The sequence below is a fragment of the Ursus arctos genome, unplaced genomic scaffold (genome assembly GCF_023065955.2).
Source record: "Ursus arctos isolate Adak ecotype North America unplaced genomic scaffold, UrsArc2.0 scaffold_11, whole genome shotgun sequence".
NCBI classification, from domain to species: Eukaryota; Metazoa; Chordata; class Mammalia; order Carnivora; family Ursidae; genus Ursus; species Ursus arctos.
In genome coordinates this window covers 8,341,992-8,365,218 of record NW_026622775.1, presented here as the reverse complement: position 1 = coordinate 8,365,218, position 23,227 = coordinate 8,341,992, and the positions used below count along the sequence as shown (strand labels likewise).

The 23,227-nt window shown below is 35.9% G+C and overlaps 1 protein-coding gene across 30 annotated transcripts in view; it reads right to left on the bottom strand.

Moving 5' to 3' along the window:
* ANK2 (ankyrin 2) overlaps nucleotides 1–23,227 on the bottom strand; it is a 467,799-nt gene that overhangs the window by 107,906 nt on the left and 336,666 nt on the right. For 27 of the 30 annotated variants that reach the window (XM_057310022.1, XM_048212352.2, XM_057310028.1 and 24 more), the window contains exons 8-13: nucleotides 22,332–22,430; nucleotides 15,889–15,987; nucleotides 10,034–10,231; nucleotides 7,752–7,850; nucleotides 7,488–7,586; nucleotides 2,292–2,390 (exon numbers count right to left, since the gene is read on the bottom strand). In XM_057310022.1, the coding sequence (XP_057166005.1) occupies nucleotides 2,292–2,390; nucleotides 7,488–7,586; nucleotides 7,752–7,850; nucleotides 10,034–10,231; nucleotides 15,889–15,987; nucleotides 22,332–22,430 (693 nt within the window). The remainder of the gene's footprint in view (nucleotides 1–2,291; nucleotides 2,391–7,487; nucleotides 7,587–7,751; nucleotides 7,851–10,033; nucleotides 10,232–15,888; nucleotides 15,988–22,331; nucleotides 22,431–23,227) is intronic. The other 3 variants (XM_057310030.1, XM_044384280.3, XM_057310020.1) reach the window with 1 other exon arrangement.

Sequence of the window (23,227 nt, the reverse complement as noted above, 5' to 3'; positions counted from 1 at the left end):
AAAACACCAAAATGATAGAATTGATTGAATTTATGTGTAAAAATTAAAAATGCATAAATGTTATAATATTTCAAAGTAAAGAGTCTGTAGCCAGTGGTTTGAAGGAAGGGGTTTCAGATGGTATCCAGAAAAGCATATGGCAATAATAGCAGGTTAAAATAATAACATTAAAAAATTGATAAAGATACATGAAAATAAGCATATTTCCATTAAAAATAAATTAAAATTTGAACACAGACAAATATTAAGGGTTTTATTTTGAGAGATAAACAGGAAACCCCTTTATTATTATATATGGATTATAAATATTTACCAGAAATATTATCACAATTTCTGATAAAAATAGTGAATTTCATGATACTCAGAGTACATTGATTCACCATAATTTTTTTTTTTTAAATAGCTGAATGCCAGGTAACCTATAAAGGAAATGAGACTAGGCAGAGCACAGAAGTTTTTTAGGGCAGTCTGCATGATAAGGATGGATACATGTAATTATACATTTGTCCAAACCCACAGAATGTGAAACACCAAGAGTAAACCCTAATGTAAACTATGGACGTTGGGGGATTATGATGTGTCGATGTGTGTTCATCTATTGCAACACATGTACCAAGTGGGGAAAGCTGATAACATGGGAGCCTATGCACGTGTGGTATCAGGGCATATATGGGAAATCTCTGTAACTTTCTCACAATTTGCTATGACCCTAAAACTGCTCTTAAAAAATAGTCTTGAGGTGGGAGAGAAACAAGAAAAATGCCACAGCTGGGAAGAATACAGTTTGAACAACAAAAACTCTATAAGAAATAGGAAGATCAGTAGGAGAAGGAAGGGAAGAATGAAGGGGGGATAAACAGAAGGGGGAATGAACCATGAGAGATTGTGGACTCTGAGAAACAAACTGAAGGCCTCAGAGGGGAGGAGGGTGGGGGATTGGGATAGGCCGGTGATGGGTATTAAGGAGGGCACATATTGCATGGAGCACTGGGTGTTATATGCAAATAATGAATCATGGAACATTACATCAAAAACTAAGGATATACTGTATGGTGACTAACATAATAAAAAATTATTACAAAAAAATTATTATTAAAAAAATAAGAACACAAAATACCAATGATGATTACCAAAGAACATAAATTATACTACTCACACAATGGATAAAAAGGCAGATAAAATCCAAAAGGAAAAGACTAATGTCAAGACTGCCCATGTTTCACTGGATTTTTCATGAAGGTCTGTGGAAAAAATGCTATTAAATTCATAGAGTCAGAGAATGTTAAGAAAGTCTGGAAAAGAGTTTCAAGGTTTCTAAGTCCATATATTTAATGATAAAGACCTAGATGTTCAATGACTTGCCTGAAATGACAATGTGTAGGACTCTAGCCAGATGCTTTCATTCCAATACAATACCATTTCCAAAAGGGAGTCATGATGGCACAATTCGAGCTGAAGTGAGTTCTAGCTCAAATCATCAAATATTGAAGAAGAGAGAGTGTTCAAATATCCTATGAGAATCCCAAAGATGCTAGTGCAAAAGGTAATGGAATGACATGGAAAAGGAACCTGAAGATATAGTATATTGATAAAAATTACTAGTATATTCAGTGTAGAGGAAGAAGGTGAAAAAAGCAATTGGAAAGTGAATTAAAAAAAAAAGGAAGGAGAAATCAACCTATAAAGGGATTAGCGGCCAATTAGAAATAAGAGAATCTGATCAAGTAATCTCCAGGGCCAAAATTCTTCTATTTTGGAATAGCAAAAGAGCAGAATGTCTAACTATGTCAAATCAGAGTAAGAAGAAAAGTAAAACTCATTACAGAAAGGAAGAAAATAAAACACATAAAGGTACAATATTAAAACTTTGAGTGTAATTAGTTTTTAAGTAACTAGTAAGTAATGTCTGGAAATTTGATTGGCTCTATGGTGTGAAATCAATTTTAATATTCATAGTATCTCTATAACATAGGTCATTTTTTTAATTCATGAAAAGAAAAATACATGTAAAAACATTTTCATAGGTTAAAAAATTATTAGGCTAGTCAATGCCACATTTCTTAGATACTAAGTTATATATTTTTTTCAAATGTTATGTTTCTGAAATTGGGGTGCATTTTATTGCATTTATTTACTATACCGTTTCCTTTTCTGCCTGGAGAAAATATTGAATTTACACTTTCTCTTACAGTCCATGGCATTTCTAAGTCAGGGAAATGAAGAATAGCCGTCTCTCTTAAAGATGGAACTCATGCACACAATAGGAGAGAACCCCGAACACCAGCACCTACCCTGGCTCTGGCATCGACAAGGGCACCATTTCTCAGTAGGCATCGGACCACCTCGACCTGCCCTGCCCGGGCTGCCATGTGCAATGCAGTCTCCCCACGCTGCCAGAAAACAAAGATCATTGAGTCATAGGTAAACCCACTGCTCTCTATGGTAAAGGATAAAAATGTGCCTTTTTGTGAAATTCAGCAATCAATCCAAAGGTTTAGGAAATCTATGAAAAGGCATAATTATTTCATAATTATTTAGTCTGGAAAAATACAGTTTTGTATCTTCTCTGTCTTCATAAAGATAAAACAAATATTTATTTCATTTTTTCCAGTCCATGACAAACAAACAAACTTACCCAAACATCCAGTACACCCTGAGGTTTAACTTCATAGTCAATATGGCATAACTTAAACTGCTTTAGGTGGTACAAAGTCATCTTTTATCCTTCAAACCTAAAATCTGTCATTGTCACATTTGACTATGTGATTACAACTTGATCCCATTTTAAGGAGAAACTCTAGATGCCGAAGATCAGGTCAACACAGTGCAAAAAAATCACGTCATTTGTACCATACCTAAGTCATTCCTTTTCAGAATTAAAAATTTACTTTTGAAATAAACTATTTCACATTGGATCTGTCTTTGTTTTGTGAGGCTAGACAATGACTGTTTACATAAGAAATTTGATTTGCCCAGGATGTCCCCCTATTATTAATGAGCATATTCAATTGTAGACAGTTATTTGAGAGAACTACCAAGAGATGAGTAAAGCATCTGTTAACAGTGTCATCTGCTGAGGTGGGCAGCACTGGGCATCAGGTCATTCATCAAGTATCTTCGTGCCACATCAAGATACAGCACACTGATCAGGATCTGGTAGCTTAAGCTGTAGCATGAAGGATGATGGTTAGATTAAAGAAATTTTGTCATTGAGAAGCCTGTTAATTATGGCCTGTAAGAGAGAAAGTTTTTGTTTTTGTTTTAATCAACATATTTTAAAACCCCATTAGTTCTGAAGAAGGCAGGGGTTGATTCTTCTAAACATTTTTACAGTTATTAAAAAAAAAAACCAAGACACTGGAACAGAAATGATTACTTCTAGTCACCACAACTATTCTAGAAAATAAAACTGATTTCAACCAAGTAAAGTAAACCATTCCAAATAAGCTAAATTGATCTTGAAGTTGGTTGTGGTAATTGGATACTTCTGACTAATTCCAGTAAATTATTTCCTCTGATTCCTTGCACAACTTAAGTTTGGTACATAGCTCACAGTTCATTTTTTTCCTAGTATCTGGGACCCATTCCTTATGAAGTTATGAAAAATTCATTTCAAATGATTTGATTTTGAAAGCATTAAACTGGACGTCTACTCTAATATTCTTTTTCTTTTTGTTGATAATTCATTTATCCTCTAATGGCCTTGTTAATGATGTTTTGATTTTTGCAAAGTAAATGTATCTGGACTGTGTGTTGGCTTACAAAAGCACATAATTGGAATAGCAATATTTGTCTTCAAACTTTGGGTATATGGCAAGATCTTTTCTCTTTGGACAACCATAACTTTTAACTTGTTTTCTATATCATGTAAAACTTGTCTCTAAAGAGATGAAGTTAAGGTCTAATTATTCAAAAACAACAAGAAGCCCTCAAATCCTTACTCTAAGTCTTATAAAAGTATAGCAATTTTACTAAATTTTACTACAAATAAAGACAAAAATAAATTTCTTTATAAGAAGTTAAGTCAAAGAGTCATCATGAGTACCTAGTTAATGATAGATTCATATGTTTAGTTTACAAGCCAAACTTTATTAATAAGGGGTTTTCACAATGTAAAATGTTTCCAATACTAGCCTTAATATTTCCAATATCCTTATTATATACTTGGAATGAGTTATTTTTATGCTATTTATACATTTGAAATTAATGAGTTAGATATAAAACCTCATCTAAAGTATTAAACATTATAGTCAAAGAAAAGTTATATATATCTGTATACACATACACACACATCTCTCCAATTTAAGGCAATGGTCTTGTTCAATCTTATTTAATGACTCTGGGTAATTGATTTTTATTGTAAATTGTCCATATGCTTATATATTTATATTACCCTTGTTTATGTGTAAGTATAAATAAAAAATGAAAGTTCTGTTACAAAGATATAAAAAATATATAAAGACATTATTTTAGTAACTTCCATTTCTTGATTGTTGGGCACCTCATCTTACTCAACACCCTTGTTTTCTTTATCTTAAGCTCATTCACTTTAAGTATTGGGGGAAATTATAAACATAATATGAAGTGTGAACTTAGCCATGAGTCCATTCATTTTTATATGAGAAAACTTGGTAACACCTCACATGGTACTCTAGACAGCCCCGAAAGTGCTTAGTTTTCTACTCCCGTGGTTGTCAATGAATACTTTGGATTATGCATGTATTATAACTGGTAGTTCAACTTTCTAGGTTTTAAAGTGCATTTGTGAACTTTCTGGAAAGGAAGCCTTGCAGTAATAATATCTGCACATGATTGAGTTATTGGTACCTCTCACACTTGGAGTGAATTTTGAGACAAAAACAAGACTGGCAAGAGAATGGGTATGCTCGCGTCCAAAGCAGGTACTAGATTTCATGCCCCTCTTCTCAGTTGTTAAAACTGATTTTGCCGACAACTACATTGACTTCCACTTTGGCTGCATCAGTTGGAAAGCATCAAAGCACAACAGACAGCATTGCATTCAAAAATGCAACATGATTTCAGGCAACACACAAAGGCTCCAAGGGTGGGGTACTTTGGGGTCAGGAAATGACCAACTCCGACACAGCAAGCAGGCAGTTAAGTGTTCACACGGTTTCTTAATCAACCTGCACAGAGTTCTGGATTCAGTAGCTGTATCCTCATGTCCTGAGAATGTACAAGTTCACAGGCATCCCACTGCTAGAGAAATTAAGTTCCTCTAAATGTAGGGTTGCCAGACTTAGCAAACAAAAATACAGGACGACCACTTAAATTTTAATTCCAGACAAACAATGAATAATTATTTTAGTATAACGATGTCTCAACTATTGCACAGGACATACATATATGAAAAAAATTTATTTGTCATTTATCTGAAATTCAAATTTAACTGGAAGTCCTGTATTTTATCTGGCAACCCTATCTATCTACATGGTATCTGCTCCCTGAAGGACACATAATACAAAAATCAAAATGAACAAACAAAAAAACAATGAGGAGTATCTTGAGGAGAGGATTACATTAGCAAGTGCCTCTCAAGTATTTGTTTTGAGGGGACTGAAGAGAAAGAATGTGTACTAGACAAATGAGAAGATAAAACAAAATGAACTTTATAATGAGTGGCAGGTAGAAGTTAAGTTTGATAAGCAATTATGAAACTTGGGTGTTTTACGAACCTACAAGATGTAAATATTTTTATTGTTTTAATTGATATTTTATTTATTTTTATTTGAAAATCTACAGGTATTCTATATCACTTTTTTTTTTTTTTTTGCAGAAGGGGAGCATATGAATATGGAGTAAATCCATAACCATCAAAATGATTTGGAATCGGCCAGTTAAGAGCCAAGTTAAAAGGGGCCACAGAATCCCACAACAATTTCACGTGGATTTTCTTAAATGATTTTACAAAATTCTCCCCTCAAAAATAGTAACCTAAGGGGTTTCAACAAAGTATCACATAGAATATACTTGTATATGTTACTATTATAATATGATAACATAATTTAACACAGTATCACCATTGCTCCTTGATCCTGAGGGCAATGAAATGCAAATAAGGAAAATAAAGTACAGTGGAAAAGTATACAGAGTACTTTTCTGGAAAGTTACTGGTTCAAACAGCTTTCAGTTTAAAAAAGAGAGGTGGTCATCATCTCTGCACAGAAAAAGGATGATGTTGATTTCTTTTTAAAGTTCTAAGAAGCGACTAGAAATTCAACTCAAATTGGCATGTTTTAAAATTACTCTTATCTTAATGGAGTAATTAAACATTAGTGTATAATATTATTACTTTAGGATCCCTAAGCTTTAATTAGGGGAACAAACATAGACTATATTTCAATTATTTAATGGTTTTATGCTCCAATTTTGAATTATATAATAATATTGAAAACAGATAAATTTATTTCACATGGATTTTGTCCATGTATCAGAAACTTTAGGACAGAAAGTGTACAAAATGCAAAGAAATGAGAATGTGAGAGGGAATACAAATGAAAAGTGAAATTGAACATTCTGTTTCACAACTCAAATGGAATGATACACCAAAATTTAACAACAATAGTCCATCATTGCTTTTGAAAACACGACTCAACAGTAAGCACTGATGTTTATTTGGGGAGAGTTACTTCTATTGCATACTTAAAAAAAAAAATCTCAATATTCCAGGTTCCCTGTTGAGCTTCAAATACATGACTACATCTTGTGCAGAGTAAGGAGAACATTTGCATTAAATGATCAAAGTTTAAGGGGGCAGACTCCAAGAAAATGAAAAAAATAATTAGGAAGTTGGAAGTAAAAATTCTAAATTCAGTTAGGTAGAAGAATTCCGGGATATCCAGAAGTTATTGGCAGAAAAAAAGTTGTCTGGAGACTAACACTCGTTTCAAGATATAGGAGGAAGCTTCAATGGTATATTTATTTGAGATAAGAGAGGACTCCACTCTAGCCAACAAAATCAAATCAACATGAAAAATCAAGGTTAGAAAATGAAAAATCCATGTACTCGAAGGAGGGAGAATTTGGTATCAAGTAAAAATCCCTCCTCTGGGTCTGTCTCTGGTTAACCATTTGCTATGACTGATTGTGGTACTGACTTGACATGTTCATCAAAATTACCGGGAACACAATTCACTCAAGCAACTGGCATGAGTCCTTTGGATTTTATTCCAACCAATCCTTCATTCGAAATGTACGTCGTTTTCATAAACGTGTTGCAGATGCATGTGTAGTCCTCTGCACCAGGGAGCTGAAACAGCCTCGGCAGCTCCCATTTTGTTTTCCTAACCCATTTCCTCTGAGCGAGGTTCTCGCGAGTATTTCAGTAACCTGGGGTTACGGAGGCTCTGCTCAAAGCTCAGCTGCTCGCTTTGGTGACACACACACAAACATCCCTACACACAGCCATACTCTCTCTTCCTCTCGCTCTTTCTCCCTGTGGTTATTCTGACCCAAGCCATACTCACAATGTTAGTGACATCTGGAGAGGCTCCGTTCTGCAGCAGAAGGAGGACAATGTTCAAGTGGCCCATGAAGGCAGCCACATGTATTGGTGTGAGGCCAGACTGCGAAACAAAGCAACAGCAGTTTTACTCCTCTGCACCGGTGGGGCTTTGGGGACTTCTTCAGATTAATAAGACTTGAGTGAAGAGGACAGAGGATGGGCGACAGGAAGGGATAGGAGGAGTAAGAGAAGGAATGTTTCGTGACAAGCTGAAACATTGTTCTACCTCTGTGATAGCTTGGATTGAAGCCCCATATTTCACCAGGAGTTCCATGACTTTGATGCGGTTTTTCTTGCAGGCAATGTGCAGTGGAGTAAAACCATTCTGTGCAAAAGACAATCAAGTTAGTTGAAAGCATGCAGAAACGATCCTCACACAACTCCATGCTGGCACATTGCAGGCAAAAATGTTACATCGTCACGTAATGTTAACCATTTCTTCGGATGCTGTAGGTGCTGGGATTTGGAAAGAAAAGGGGGGTGTGTTCCTGCAGGCACTCAACTTGGCTGCTATGTGGTGGGCCTGTATATAATTCTTTTTGTGTGTTTATCGAGAAAAACAGAAGTAAAGAAAGCTACGTGGGCCTGCTCTGGAAAGAAGGAAACTAGAGGGGCAATGATACTTTAGAAGTTCTAAGGTGTTTTCAAGTATACTGATTGGTTGGGTTATGAAATGCCTTGAAGGTGCATGGAAGATAAGCATGTATTTTTTGGGTGAAAGGCCATTTCTTAAAGCCTACAAACTGTTGGTCTGTTTTACTTCAACACCCTATGGGTATGATTGTCTCTACAATAAATGTTTCAGGGTTGCTACCATTTTCTTCAGGGAGGGGGTGTTGCAAATTAGCAGAAATCATTATTTACATTAATAATTTTTCATATTCAAAAGTAATATATCTTCCATTAAGAAATTTTTGTAAGGTATTGTATATTACCAGAAATCACTACGCTGAGAACATTTTACACCCAGAAGTCATATTTCTTACATTAAAAAGTTTTTTATAACAAATGTCAATCAGAAACATTTTATTTTATAAAGAAGTGATTATTAAGTCCTTGAATATTTTCAAGAAAAGAATGGAGAATTTCTAGAATAACTGGAAGAAGATATCTGTCAGAGGCAAAGGAATGTGGAGAAGTCTCTAAGAAATGTTTAACTTTCCAAACTAGGCAATGTGTAGGAATTGGGGACAATTACATAAAAATTTGTTAACTAGTCTCATGCTTAATCCTTATGTGTAAGCATTATATTTTTATTTGAACAATGATCCCTACACATAAAATAGTTATACCTATCCTGCCAGTTAGTTATTTTGCTTGTCCCAGTAGGGACTGATTGTCAGTCAATATTCTTCTGCACTTAGCAGTTCTCACACTTAACCTAATGTCTTACTACTCTTCACAATGTTTGTTAAGTCATTTCCTGTTTATGAGCTATGTAGTAAGCCAGACATAAATAGCCAAAAGTTTGTGTAGCACTCAAATGATTTTTAATTATGAGATTGTAATGTTTTATAAGCTTATTGACCACTACCCAATTGAAAATGGGTATTTTTCTCCTTATGAGAAAATAAGTATTCTCTCGTAATTGCACATAACCCTAAAAGTATATTTGCTTCCTGGGCAATTAGGAATAAATGGATTCCAACGGAAAATTTTCTAATAAAAATAAGATATATTATGTAATAATTCTTATGGCATTCTCATTTTAAATGCTATCTGAAGACTAATTTAACCAGCATTAACCATGTAAATGTATAGGATAAAAGGATTGCTTTTAGTTTGAGAATTAGGAAACAAGAGCATAAATTAGTACATGCCTAATACTTCCAATGATTATTGTTAGAGTATAAGGGAAGCAAGGAAGATTTATTCAATATTAGACCTTGGGAAATACAGAAGCTGCTCTAGGGACAGCCTCATGTAGGTTTCTCTTGAGCGATTCCTGGAATAATTTATATAAAATGCTTCCTGAAGCAGTAAAATGCTAAGCGTCACTTTTATATTAGACCGTGTTTAGGGAATCAGGTCAATAAGGAAATTCTCTAAGTGAACTCTATACAGGCTTACATTTTCCTCTATCTTAAATGGTTAAATATGTTCACCACTTTAAAACCTTTTTTTCCCAAATAGAGATTAATAACATTCAATTTTTTCACACTTTTATTCTGACTCTATATAAAGGTGCTTAGAATTTATTTTATGATTTCCTCTTTTCAATCTACTTTCCATTTAAAATTGCTTATCACTCCAGAGGTTTCATATCCTTCTGCAGCTCGCTAGTTGTAGAAATGTTACCTTGGCGTTTTCCTAAATCTGTCCTTGCTCACCATCATTTAAGAGCAAACTGTGAAGGCATGAAGTAGGCAGCCCACTTGTGGGAGGAAACGAACTCAGCAGAATTAACTACATATCTGTAACCGTGCTTTGCTGGTGTGCCCTTGGTCAGTCCCTGTGGTATACTTGTCTCGACCGATATTCTGTTAATGTGGACTAGGCCAGGTTTACCAGGGCTCTGGCGTTTGGATTGGCTCTCTTGTCCAGAAGGAGTTTGGTCACACGGTAGTGGCCACAGTGTGCAGCAACGTGGAGGGCCGTCAGGTAGTCTAGGGTGACATCATCAACAGGTGCCTTGTGCTGTAACAGGTGCTTCACACATTCCACGTGGTCCCCCTGTGCAGCCATGTGAAGCGGAGACAGCCCATTCTGCACATCAAAACAAAACAAAACAAGCCCACATTTCAGCCATGACTTCCAGGTTGTAAAACACAGCAAAGTCAATTATTGATATATGGCACAGTTGGTAGCAGAGGAAAAAATAATCTCCATTTGACATCTACAGGTACAGTGGATTATGTGGGGCACAGAGGGAAACTAAGAGAACATTTAGTTTCGTAATTATGCTATTCTTAGGCAAAAACAAATTAATATGCTTTTTGTGAATGAATACATAGTATTGTGTAAAAATTCAGATGGATCTCACAATTATTAAGGCAATATTAGATATATAAAACAAGTGATAGCCGAGGCTCAAATTATTTGTATTCAATTCCATTCAGTTAGTTTCTCTGCAAGAGTTTCTCTACCTCTAAATGGGGAGGGGGTGCAGATGATGGAGGAGCAAGTGGGTGTGTGAGGGAAAGAAAGATATTTTGATCATCTCTTAGACCCATGCTGCTCTGAAATTCTATGATTCCTTTTTCCTATCATGAGACATGAATTGGACTTGGAGAAAGCAGTCAGGTAAGAGCTAGAAAAGTATGAGGCAAATGCAGACCATGTATCCCAACTTTTAAACTTTGAGGATAACATAAACTTATTATCAGCGATCTGCCCAAAACAGCTTTAGTCTTAATTCTTGGACAAGGTCAATACCAGGGACACAAGATGGCAGGGTAATTCACTGAGGATTATCAGTCTAGGTGAGACTCTTATTTTTTAAAGTTAAATAATTAAGCTCATAAGAAAAAATATGTAAAATTAGGGAAGAAACTAAATTAGAAAACATTTGCCCATTAAAATGAGTGGAATATGGTCTTTCCTTAATAATCAGTGTAAATAAAGCAAATATAGTCACTAGGAAATAACTGTTGACCAAGTATCCAACTTGGCAGTCATTACATTCAAAGAAGCAAAAATTGTGTCTGGATAAAAAGCCAGAATCTGCCGAAGGCCCAATATTCTCAACAAGGAAGGTGGTTTCAACAATGAGGGACAGCTAAAATCAAATACAGCACAATCTTAATTGTGGTGGTTCACGGGTGGTAGAAGTATATGTGATTTTGAAATTATTAATATACTTTCTTGGTTTTTGAAACACTCTTCACTCATAATTATTGCTTTTATATTTAAAAAATTCATAAAATGAACTGAGAAAGAACAGCAGGTTGATAAAAAGGTATTTTACGCATTGGGGGGAAGATAGCATAAGGGCAAAGTGTAGAAGAAATTCAGGCCTTGGCAACGTTTAGAGGGTTGTGTGGCATGTTTCTCTGATATCTATCAATCTTTAATGTTGTTTGATCTATTTAAAAGTTATGTGGAAAATAAAATCTTCACCATTTAATTCTTTGTTACATTTTACAGATATTTGCTAAGCACCTACTCAAACCCTGATCAAGTACTGAGAATACAACCAGGAACACAGTCGACAGGGAACCCCTGTCTTCATGAAGGTCACATTTTGGGTAGTAGTCAGAGAATTCAAAAAGAATAAGAATTAAAATAGATAGTATGTCAGAAGCCCACCAGTGTAAAGAAGAAAATTAATCATAGGATGGCCAAGGGGAGTTGTGTATATGAGTGCATTATGGATAGGCTAGCCAGAAAAGGCCTCACTGAGAAGGTGAGTTTTAATGAGAGACACGATGACAGTAAGAGAGTGGGTCCTGCTGATCTGGGGGGAGAACATTTGAGGGTGAGGAAAAGCAAATACAAGCATGTCATGCTCAGACCACACCCGGCATGACTAATGAAGAGTAGGGAGGAGAATGCAGCTAAAGGCAAGTGAATAAGAGGGGTGAATAAGGAGGGGAACTCAGGTAAGAGACCTGCTAGTCTGAATAGAGTCTTTGACTTATACCCCGAGTGAGATGGGGGGCTTGTGGAAGGTACAGGACAACAGGATTACTCTGGTTGCTGTATTGAGAATATACTGAACAGGGTTAAAAGAGAAAAAGGGGGGCCAATTAGAGTCTCTTGCAATCATCCAGTTAGGGGTGATGGTGATCAGGACCAGGGTGGTGGTAATGAGAATTTGCTGAATTATGAGATATTTTGAAGGAAGCTGTGACAACGCTATGAAGAGTGAGAAGAGCCAAGCACTGAATGAGGTATTTGACCTGAGATACTGAAAGAATGGGATGGCCATTATTTGAGATAAGAAGACTACAAGGGGATTAAAAATAGGGGTGGGGAAAATATCAGCAGCTGAGTATTGAATTTACTAAATTTGAGATCCACAGAAGACATCTGGACAGCCCTGGTGAGTTGACATCTACAATACAGAATTCTGGAGCTCCACAGTTGTGTGTCATCAGTGTATAAGTAGTATTTAAAATTTTTTTAAAATTTTTTTGTTTTTAAAAATTTTATTTATTTATTTACTTAAATTAACATATAATGTATTATTTGTTTCAGGGGCATAGGTCTGTGATTCTAAGATGAAACTGGTTGAAATTTCCTGGTGATTACAGATAAACGAATACAGAAAGAGTGGGCTCTGGGGGTTCTAACATTCTGAGACCTGGGAGTGAAGAGGGAACAGGAAAGGAGACTGAGCGGAAGTGAAGACAGAGGGGTGTAAGGTTGTAGAAGGCAAATAAGGAAGGAAAGTGTTTGAGAAGGGAGGAGCAAGCAACTGCGTCAGATGATATCAGGAGAAGAGAACGTAGACTATATGGTACGGGCTGATTCATGTAATTGGGTAGATAGGAAGATAAGAGTCTATAGAAATTCTCTGCTGATTGCTTCAATTTTTTTTCAGTGTTGTGGAAAGTGAAGACAAGGAAAGACATCTAAGAAGTCTAAAGAAAGAAAAAAGTATAGAATAATAAGGTAGCAGGGAACGAGAGTAAATACACTTGGGAAATATACTGATTGTCAGGCAGCATTAAAGGCCAACTTGAGGTTAGCAATCATGAATTTAAAGTGAGCCCAGGCAGTATGGTTGGGTGTTTTCGGCCACCACACTCAGCTGCAAGAATGTGAGTTGGATTTAATCAGGGTAAAATATAGCAAGTGAGTATGAGTATGTCAGGGAGTGGAATGAATAGTCCCGTTGGGCAGAGGCAAGGGCATAAGGGGAATAAGGGACAATAAAACAATGGCTGATGAACTCAGGGAAAATAAACACATTTCTGGAGTTGGGGTCCCAGAGAAAGGTAGCTGAAACATAGAGGCAGTGTTTGGAAAGTCAGAGGTTAGAGCAGAAATTCCAGAGGGTTTACAGCTACCAAACTGAGAGGCCAACAAGCAAGGTCATCTACTACTCTAAGATCATTAAAGTCATCATGAATTAGAATAGGGGCTGTGGAGAAGAGTCATAGTTTGCCAAGAGCTAGCATTTTCAAAAATGAGGTGGAGTGACAACTAGATAGATGAATATTTGCTTCAGGGAGGAACAGTGGATGATTCAAAACTGGGAGTTTTTATGGAAGTGGAAGAATAGTCTGGCATTAGGTACCCATTCCACTCTCAGGCTAAAATGGTATCACCTTACCAACCTGGTTAGTTCATCTTCTCCGTGTTCTTTACCTTGAACATAGCTCTACTTTTTGTTATTATCTCCTTATCTATCTTACCCAATTACCCACTCAATTCTGAGCTTCTTGAACAGACTGTGTATCATTTATCTTGATGGTTCCTTACTGATCAGAACACTGCCTGGTGCGTTGTAGCTACTTACTAGGATAGCTGGATGAATGGATAAATGAATGACTGAGTTAAAGTGGATATAATCATGCAGCCACAGACATTTTATGCTAGATCCTTACATAGACATGATATTTGATATTATAAGAAGGCCAGTAAAAAAATTTCATCTGGGTAATCCATTGTCTTCATTAGTGATATGACAATTATAAGTGAACTCTGTAGACAAGATTATTTTATAGTTTGTGGGAGAGCAAACAGGCCTATAATCAATTTAATAGGTGCTTTTTATTGGTTGTAACATGACTGGTGAAATTTTGTCATTTCCATTTAAATTTCAATCAGTTTACTCAACAAAACTTTCTACAGGGACGGCTGGGTGGCTCAGTCAGTTAAGTGTCTGCCTTCGACTCAGGTCATGATCCCAGGGTTGAGCCCCACATTGGTCTCCCTGCTCAGTGGGAAGCCTGCTTCTCCCTCTCTCTGTTCCTCCCTTCCCCCCCATGCTCTCTCTCTGTCTCTCTCTCAAATGAATAAATAAATAAAATCTTAAAAAAAAAACCTTTCTACAATTATCTCTGCATTACTCAGCCCAAAATGTCACATTTTAAAGATAAAACTCGGGGCGCCTGGGTGGCTCAGTCATTAAGCGTCTGCCTTCGGCTCAGGGCGTGATCCCAGTTTCTGGGATCGAGCCCCACATCAGGCTCCTCCGCTGGAAGTCTGCTTCTTCCTCTCCCACTCCCCCTTCTTGTGTTCCCTCTCTCGCTGGCTGTCTCTATCTCTGTCAAATGAATAAATAAAATCTTTAAAAATAAATAAATAAAATAAAGATAAAACTCTACCATTCTCATGGAATCAGTATGAGAATGAAAATAATACAATTTGAAGTCACCATTTCATGGCCTGTAGGGCACATCTTTAAAGATTAAGTTCATTCTACACATATTTTAAATGTGTGGGCTGGTTTTTGCTCCAAATAATTTCAAATAAATATTCAATTACAATATAAATTGAAAAAGATCTGCCGATGTTGGCTGTCTTATTTTTCTCAGCTTACCCTAGTAAGAGCATCAGTTGATAACAACCCTGTTCAGGGGCTATAGGAGAGATGGAATACAGAGAAAATTTAAGAAGTGTCCTTTGTCTAAATTTTTGTTGTATTGAGGATCTGAGGGTTGATGCATATCCCATTAAACAGTTCTGTGTGATTATCTTTTATTTGTGTCTCCTGATATTTTTTGGCAACCCAAAGTATTGCTAGAAACTGGGGGACTTGTATAGTAATACTGCTTGTAAAATATATTTTATAATGAAAACCTCCCACAAATCAGCTCCCAGTGGGGATTCAGTTAGAGTTTTCTTCATGGTTGAGCAGACTGATGACATAAGACAAGAAATGCTAGATGTGCTGAGGCACAGAGAACATTATGCTTGTTTAATGGTTCTTTGCAGATGGCCTATCCTAAATTGTGCTTTCCATATCCCCTACTAATTCTAAGTACAATTATCCGACACCACTGGTAAGTCATTTCTTTTACTAGTATTGCCTGAGAGATAAAGACCGGAGAGCTAAAAGACTACCTTGTATTGCTAATTGTGCTACTTTAAAAGACAACTTTATATGTATTCTACAGCATCTTAGAGAATCATAAAAGTACAAACCTACAGAATGTAAGAAATATTCTTATTTATATACAATATACTGATTTACGCATAATTTAAATATATTCAAATGTCCATCTGTAGGAAAAGTAGCAGATAAAAACATAGAAAGAACTTGAAGGTATACAATCAATACATCTTAATGCATGTATTTGTTTATTTTAAATAATTTTCCAACAGTTTGATATATATTCCTCATTCTTAGCACACAATTATTGAGTAACTAGAAAACATTTGAGTGATGCTTTGATTTCAAGAAGAACAGAGATTTTCAAAAGAGTGGCTTAAAGACTTCTTTAGATCCTGTCTCACTCCTAATGACCCACCTTAGTCCTTGCCAGTAAGGGAGCACCCCGTTCCAGCAGAAGCTCTACCACTTGGTCATGCCCACTCCTTGCAGCACAGTGAAGGGGCGTCAACCCATCCTGCCAAAAGAATTAGAGAATTAAGCTGGTGTGAACTTAAAAAAAAAAAAAATCATTGTCTTTTTTGCCACTTCAAAGAGAAAGTTTCCTGAGCTCATTCCTACTGCCTCAATAGATCAGTAATAGAATCGCTACTTGTTAATTGATAGAGTGAGAGAGAAAACAAGACAGTGAGAGATCTTGACAGAGAGCAAGAGAGAGAAAAAGAAAGAGACGAAAGAAACCGAGAGGGAGAGGGCAAGAGAGATCTCACGTGCAGAGGTTCAATGTAAAACAACATGCCGCTGGTCCTGTGTTTTCATATTCAGGAAGACGGAAAGCGGAGTTTGTTGTAAATTGTCGAACTTGAAAGCCCTACTTGTTTAGAACCACAGCATTGAGATTATATCATTAAACTGTTTGCATTTTGGTTGTCCTAATACAGCTTCTACCTCCAAATTGTTCTTAATCTAATTTGTCCTCTTTGATCTCTTGAATTGTTGCTATTTTTTAAGTCCTCCTAAAACGCTCCCTGTTGCTCATAGACATTTTTTTTCACATTCTTCTAAAGGTTTCCACACACATTTTTCAACCTAAACTACATAATTATTTCTCAGAGATGAAATTGGTTATTAACAGTAATAGCATTAATATAGAGTCAAACAAAAGTATGGCTCAACTCCATGTTATGTTATTTATACAACTTTCTGACCTTGATACTTCACAGGTAGTTTCTGATTCCAGAGCAATCCTCAAATTCCCTCTGTCTTTTGGATTTTATTTTTCTTTAGGGTGGCATGGCCAGAAAGGAGAGTGGGTGGGTAATATCAGGCGAAATGTAACAATGGGCAAGAAGTGAGAGAGAAAGTGAAATCCCGAGTACAGAAATTAGCTAAAGATTTCAAGCTTAAGGGAAAAAAAGATTGCCCTAGGGAAAGATGTTGAGAAGGTAGGTAGCAGTCAGAGAAAATGAGGGATGGCCAACAATTAAGAGGAATTCAAAAGCTTCTGATTTATTCAGAACTTAATAGCCTATCTTTTATGTCTCTGTTTCCAGGACCATCGCTCTGGGTTATGCTTTCCTCCTAATAAATATAATTCATCGGGTTTACAGCACTCTTCTGTCCCAACATTCTGGGATTTCTATGCTAGGTATCTTCCCTTTACCCTCCAGATCCATGCTCTGCCTTTCTCTCCTCTGCTCCATGTCTGACAGAAAAAGCTCTCCAGATTGCAGTAGGGAGCTAACTTTGCCCTCTGGCTTCTGGTTGGGTATGGGAAATGCAGCAAGACAGGGCCGCCACTCTGTAAAGGATCTCCTTAGCCTGGCTGTGTCTCTTTACCAAAGTTTATGCTCCAGCCAAAGCAGCCTTGGCCATCAAGTTCTCTCCTTTGAAGTTCTGGTACCCTACCTCTCTCCTTGCAGGCCTGGGGTTGGTAATGAGCCCTGCTATGGCTAGCTCCAGGGAGACTGTACTATATCCCTTGTGACTTCCCTACAGTCCACCCACAATGTTAGAAATAGATCCTTTAATAATCTATATTCAAATGATCAAAAGTGATCAAATGATCAAATGCTTTCTGTTTTCAGCTAGGGCCTTGAGTTAGAATGACACTTTGTTTTGTTAAATCTACTTAGCTAGTATTAAGATACTAAATATCCAAAATAGACCTTGCAATTTTGAATATGTAGGAATTAGCATGAGAAGACTGCCTTTCCAGGAAAAAAAAAAAAGTATTTAACTACTGTAGTTGGGATGCCGAATTACTTTTAAAGTTTGCTAGAGAGGAGCCCAAAAAAAGAAACTGTGCAGGCAAAGCGATTAAGATGATTATGCTTTTGTATCTTGATAGCATACCTTGTGGTAGAAGTACAGAACATTAGTTGCTATTTAAATTATTTAACTATTAGATATAGCTTGATTTCTCAATCAGATTCTTGGTGAGGGCTTCATGGAAACTAGAGTTTTAGAAATCCAACATCGCGAGTGAAGGCATTATATGCGATCGTCCAGCATCTGGGCTCTGGAGTACAATATATTATTGTATACACAACGTATACAATTATATAGAGTCTCACATTAGCCACCATGGATGATTCTTTCTGAGGCTCAGCTTCACAATGTATAAAATGGGGTAATTTTTCTTATCCCATTTAACTTACGACCTCATTTGAAAGATGAGGGGCCTCTGCCTTAAATCATTTTTAGAAAAGGTATTGTTTTCCATGGAATACATGAAATATTCATCATGTAATCACATTGAAACCTTCAAATAGTCTCAGAATAACAATAGGAAAATATGGAGAACATGTAATAAATCCATAAGAACATCAAAGAATAATAAGGATTACATTGATTCTAACTCTGATGCAATTTATCTGCCCTTACAAAGGATATGAAAATTATATCAAATTCAATTTTCCCAACATGCTCAATGTGAATTGATCTCAGATATTTTCTGTACAGTATCTCATTATTGCCAAAAAAAAAAAATCTTATCAAGGTTTTGTATTCAAGGACTTTTTTACTTAATTTTTTTAATTAACTCTTAGGGACGATGATCCGTTCAATAACTTTAACTTAAATTCTTCAGACTGTGTTTGAAGGTTACTTCCGCCAGCCCCCGGAGTCCCTTTCCTAGTTTTCCTTTTTCTTTTTTTCACTAGTATCAGCTCATAACACTATTATGTTGATAATCATTACAAGGTTAGATCTCAGTCAACAGTAGAGGGACACCACTTTTCCAGCTGGCAATCTACAGCATTAGCTTTTTACAACCATTTCTTTCCTTATCTTTTTCCTTCCTGCCTCTCTGCTTAGATTGTAGATGTGTCCTGAAGTCTGTGTATTAATACAGGCTACTATAATTACTACCCTGTGTGTCCAAGGTCAAGTTACATAACTCCCCTGAAAGTCATTTTTCCCCTTGGTAGTCTCATTTCTGAAATGAAGACCTCCATATTTTCCTACAAGCAGTTAATACATCATAAATTGTTAGGAAGAGGAAATAAAATGATACTTAAAGAGTACTTAGCAGGGTTCTAGAACATCACATGCGTATGACAGTTGGTAGCCACTATTGTTACTTTAATTATTGTTGTTCCTTTTCCTGATACGTTGGTTTTTGTTCATCATCTTTTAATGTTTTTGTATACTGGTATTGTTTGCATTGCAACAGGTATTTCAATATTTTAACCTTATATTGAGTATCTCCACATTTAAATAATATATGTTTAAAAATAAAAAAGAATAATGCTCTTAATAAAACCTGAATTAATAATATAATTTTTAACTAGCTACAAAGTTTCTGTTTTAACATTAGAATGAGGTTGTTCAAATACCAGAAAACCAGAGCTCTGGTGAAAATGTCTCCGTCTCACACTAGATCCTAGTCAATGGTGAGAATGTCAATGAGATGCAAAATGCCTCGGTGATTGACAAAGTGCTGGTAAAAGCGGGGAAGGAACTGGGGAAGATTTTTTAATCTTCCTTTTTAATTTTTTTATTTTTTAATTTTTTATTTTTTAATCTTCCCTATCTTTTTAATTACCCCTAAGCATCTACATATCTTGCTTTTCTCCAGATAATGAAAACCTTATAAATGAGAAAAATAATGAGAAGATCAAGTGGAAAATACTTGGTAGAATATATTAGATTCAGAATGTTTATGGCTAATATGAGTGCTAGGGGAAACTGAGACCCCTATGATAAAGAAATGAATGAAAATATATTATTTTTAATTCCTTATATAGAAGCTCTATTGTACTACCTAAAAAGATAGTCCAAAGTAAATGTAAAATTTTTCTATTTTAAAATATTTTCAAAAAGAAAAAGAAAAAGCTAACCAGATTCCTTTGTTTTAATAATAAAATATTATACTTCCAGAACTAGCCTCCCAATTCCAGACTACAGTCCTTGATTTTAGTATTACCTCCTACCTGATTTTGCTTTTGGTAAATAGATATAGGTATTTGAGTTAGACAGAATTAAAAGAATCCAACTGCTTTCAAAATCCTACTCCTTAGAGATGAGGAAGTACTTTAATTTACTTTTAAGAAATCAATGAACAGAATATCCACATGATGTATACAATTATAAAATCTATTTTTGCTTTATAAATTCTTGAATGAAATTCAATTTATTTGTATATCTAAAGGCTACACTGGATGAAATACAGTCCAAATATTCCCTTCACAGAAGGAACCAAGGCTTACATTTGATTAACTTGCTTAATGATAATTATTTCATGGCAGAACTAGCATAAGAGTCCATTTCTCTCCATATTTTAGTATTCTTTTTATGAAAATGCACTGCCTATTTGGAGTTAGACTTAAATTACATATGCAAATGTATGTAGGCCATGCAAATTAGAACATATTTTTCAGAAGTAAGCAAATATTGCAATGATCAATAAAAATAAAATCAGTTATCTCAAAAATGAATGAATAATCCAGAAAAATATTAATAAGAATGATGTGGATCCTTAAGACATTGGCCAAGATAAAATTCTGTTGCATTTACCAAGTGCTTTCTTTCCATTGGTACTCTCAATTATTAGAGTGTCAACAGAAACAGAGAGGTAAGTGCAGAGGGAGACCTTATGTTAGTAACGTACTTAAAAGAGGCACAGAAACCCTTTCCTTTAAACATGAAGGACAAGTAGGCAAAGCATGCAGCATTGTGCATAATTGTTCCAAATTCTGTATACCTACAGAGCAAGGGAAAAGGCATGCCAACAAAGCAAAGGGTAGAAGTCATAAAAAACCCTGATGCAAAGACAGTAGACAGCACAACAAAGATCTTAACAGACAAAGCAAACCACTCCAGAACTCCCACATGAAAATATGACATAGATGATCTGGACCAAATGTCTTAGAGAAATGTAAGAAAGCAACATTTCCTGAGGTCATTAAAAACTAAAATTTATGGGGGCATCTGGGTGGCTCAGTTGGTTAAGCATCCAACTCTTGATTTTGGCCCAGGTTACGATCTCAGGGTCCTGGGATCCAGCCTGGGGACTGGCTCGGCACTCAGCAGGGAGTCTGCTTGAGATTATCTCCCACCCCCTCCACCCCTCCCCAGGTTTGTGCGCATGCGCACACATACTCTCTCTCTCAAATAAATAAATAAAATCTTTTAAAAAAACCAACAGAATTTATAGTCTGGGACTGGTATAGTACCCAGAAGCTCAAAGACAATAAGGCTTATTAAATAAAAACATTTGCTACCCTCAAGATTTGCAAAGGAACTAGATTTGATCCTTAGTCCTTTGACTATGAGAATATAAAGTCCCAGGATTAAACAAAGTGAAGATAAAATATCACAAGGGACATATCCCATTACTATCTTTTACAGACATCTCACACCATATATTTCAAAATGCTCACATTATAGGAATGTTTAAAGTTTTGCTAAAGTCTGTGATTAACCAAATCTACTCCAGAGAACTAATACTGAAGAACGAGTTGAATGTTTAAGGAAGTAACTACATACAATTTTAGTAACAAAATAAAAAACTATGAGTAGCTAAGTAATTGACCCACCCCACTTTCAAAAAGATAAATAATAATATCTAAGAGTTAATTTTCCTACAACCATATGAGATAGGTACCAATATCAGCCTAAGTCCACAGAAGGTAATGAGTAAACTGCCAATATCATACAGCTAGCAAGTAAAAAAAGTAAATTTGAAATCAGGTAGTCTGCCTTCAGAGTTTGCAAGTTGAACAACTGTATTCTCCTGCCTATCTTATCATCTGTTTGTTGGGAATATATAAAACTTAGATTTGTATTTTACTTAACAAATTTGAAATAAACGAAGGGCACTGCCTCTTTACCAAATTGAAATGAGTAAAGGTGCAACATAATAACCAGATGCCTTTGTTCCCCAAGCATTCAGCAGAACTCCTGCTCAGGCCCGACAACCATAATCACTTGAGAAAAACAATTTAAAAATTGGAAAGTGAGAAGCAAAAGATTATCAACATGTATTCACATAGTTTATGTCAAAGCCACACCCTCATAGCATAATGTATGCTCCTGAATTTGGGTGTTTGAAATGTATAGCTAATAATCAGAGAGGCTTCAGTTCAATTTTTCATCTTTGTTCCCCCAAATAAGCAAGGACATGACAAACCATCTCATTGAGGGGCTTGCCTTCTGTTTCCCCAGCACTTCTGAGCAAACACTAACTCGATTTGACAATGAGAAATCTTTAAATATTGTATGAGATTTAAATCGAATCCAAAAAAGCAATTTCCTTGAAAACACATTGCTTATATTTTGGGACTGGTATTTAAGGTGCCAGCTTAAGGAATACAAAAAACCAAAATGGTAGGAAATTGAAAGAACAGAAACACTCACCCTAGTTTTGGCATCGATCTGACCACCACGATCCAGTAAGAGCTTCACCATGTTTGTGTTTCCCCTTTTGGAAGCCACATGCAGAGGAGTAATTCCATTCTACACCATGGAAAGACCAAACAAGAGCATGTTGGGTATGACAGGGCATGACGGTGAAGACTTTGTGTTAGAGGGCACAATGAAGGCTGTGACCCATGTGGTAATATGATTCAAGGTTACTAGAAGGTTTCAATGTCTTTAATTTTTATGGGACAAAAAAGCACACAAACCACACAGCACTATAGTTAGAGGATGAAAGATGGAATGAAACTGTGTAACTAAGTCAGTCCATAACTACAACATATGTATCAAATATACACATTACACCGTACACATTGTCAAGAGGCAAAGGGAGGGCTTTCACATAAGAAAAACAATTTCAAATTCTACTTAGGACAGAGCCCTAGCCAAAGTCTATCTTCCTCGTTACAGTATCCATGCACTGAAAGATTCTGGGACTCGGTTTCCTCTATTCAAAATAGAATGCAAATATATATATTCAATAGCCATTAGAAAAATGATTCTTAAAAACACCTTTTTCAGAATATGAAGTATGAAGCCCAACTTGAAAATAACTCAACATGGTTTCAATACAGAAGACTTCTCAGGACAAACACCATATATACGAATTATAGTTATTTACTTTATTGGCTATTCTCTATCATCATTATGGCAAGAGTATGTGCCTGACTTCTTGTACGCCATAATTTTACAAATATTAAAATATTGCATTTACTGATTCATATTAAGTACACTGTTTATAATTATCATGTAAGTGAATTCTTTCCAGTGAAAGCTTACCATTAAATATATAATGCAGCATGAGGACTTGTTATGTATTTTGGTAAGACTCTTTA